Consider the following 1,868-nt stretch of genomic DNA (forward strand, 5'->3'; position numbering starts at 1 on the left):
GCTAATCGGACAACTATTTCTCCAATTTTGTAAGGTTTTATGCATTTCTTATATTTAATTTCTTCATAAATTTAAATTTTGAAAAGATCCTTAAATTTCTTTACTTAGTGCTTACATTTATTCTGAAAATAAACTAATGGTTGATGAGCTACCTTTTAGAAGTTTCCCACTTAAAATGACTTTTATAGCTTTCCTAAACCAAGGATAAAATAAAGCATAAATCAAAGGGTTTATGGCTGAGTTATAATAAGCACACCAACAGCAAATCTCATAAATATAAGCAGGGGTCATGAAGCCCATAAAAGCATCATTTAACGTATCAATTGTACATGGTAACCATGAAATCATAAATGCGACCACTGTCACCCCCAGGGTTTTAGCTGCTTTTATCTTTCTATTGGGCACTCTGGCTTTGTAACTCTCTGAGGATGATTTTGTTTTACTACCAATATTTTCAGTTGTTATAGCTTGTTGTTTAGCTACAAGAAAAATCTTACTATAAAGAATGATCATAACTAGGGCAGGTATGAAAATAACAGAAAATCTACCAAAACCCAGTCTTGATTTACAACAATTTGACAACCACCTATACAGTTGAGAGCACTTACTGATTCTTCCATTCTTTCTTCACTAACACCTGTGTAGAACACAGCACCACTATATACAATGGGCAGGTTCCAGGAGATGCTGATGCAAATTTCTGACACAGACATGTGAACTTGGTAGGATACACCAGAGGGTCAGTAACAGCAATGTACCTGTTGATGGAGATGAAGCACAAGTGGAAGAGAGAAGAGTAACAAAATGTGGCATCACAGCAACTGTGAAGGGTACAAAATCTGGCTCAGAATTACCAGCAGCTCTCCACGGTGGGAGGCATGGAGCTCATTCCAAAAAGAATCTAGACAAATCCTAATCCCAATTAATGTTTTTATGAAACAAAGAGCTAGATATCTTTTTTTTTTTTTAACCAGCTCTTAGTTGGTTAAAGTAAATGTTTGGCAATTACCTGTTGGTTTCCCAAATTATTTAACCAGCTTGATATTTCTGAAACTCAAGTTTTCTAAGAACCACAGTCCTGATTCATTAATAATTTTAATACTAAAGGTGGTATTTAAAGGGTGGCTCTATAGAGTAGTTTTTACCATGTCTGCTTTATGCTCAGAAGGTCCTGGGTTCGCTCCCCAGGTAGAGCCATGGACTTTACCCGGGGTGCACCAGACCCAAGGTACATTCCACAAGCGTGTGGAAGTAGACGTCCCGCCTTCAGAGATTCAGTTCATAAGGGCAAAAGGGAACACTCATAGCTCAAGTGTGGAAGTTGCAGAGCGGGGGCAGGAATTAAAGAGGGGGAAAAAATAAAAGAAAATAAAATCTTCTAAGTAAATCAGTCAATCAATCAACAAACATTAAAGAATACACAATCTGGCTTTAATACTTACTTTGGAGTTTCCGTCAAGAAAATAAGACGTTGACCTAAATATAGATATAGAAATTAAATGATTAGAATAGTGTCCAGAAATTGAGACACACATATATGGTTGAATGTTTTTTGACAAAAGAACAAACATCATTTACTAGAGAAAGAACAGTCTTTTCAAGAAATGCTGCTGAAATTACTGAATATCCAAATACTACTTCTACCAATAGTAAAAAATTTCAGACTCACCATCAAAGCATATTAAAAATTAATATGAAAAGAATCATAAACCTAAAGAATTAAATTTTAAAAACTCTAGAAGAAGCACAGAAAAAAATTGTTGTGACACAACAAATTTATAAGTTGATCTTTATCCAAATTTAAACCTTCTATTCTTCAAAAAATACTCTAAAAAAAATGAAAAGTCCACTATTCGTAACACCTATTT

At 34.5% G+C, this 1,868-nt stretch overlaps 1 protein-coding gene across 1 annotated transcript in view; it reads right to left on the minus strand.

The window, feature by feature from the left end:
• Positions 1 to 117: 117 nt before the first annotated feature.
• The window catches only part of LOC105306525 (trace amine-associated receptor 6-like), a 7,565-nt gene continuing 5,814 nt past the window's right edge, over positions 118 to 1,868 (minus strand). The window contains 2 exon segments of the mRNA XM_011381560.1: positions 118 to 533; positions 536 to 607. Coding sequence (XP_011379862.1) covers positions 118 to 533; positions 536 to 607 — 488 coding nt within the window.

The sequence above is a fragment of the Pteropus vampyrus genome, unplaced genomic scaffold (assembly GCF_000151845.1).
Source record: "Pteropus vampyrus isolate Shadow unplaced genomic scaffold, Pvam_2.0 Scaffold443, whole genome shotgun sequence".
Lineage (NCBI taxonomy): Eukaryota > Metazoa > Chordata > Mammalia > Chiroptera > Pteropodidae > Pteropus > Pteropus vampyrus.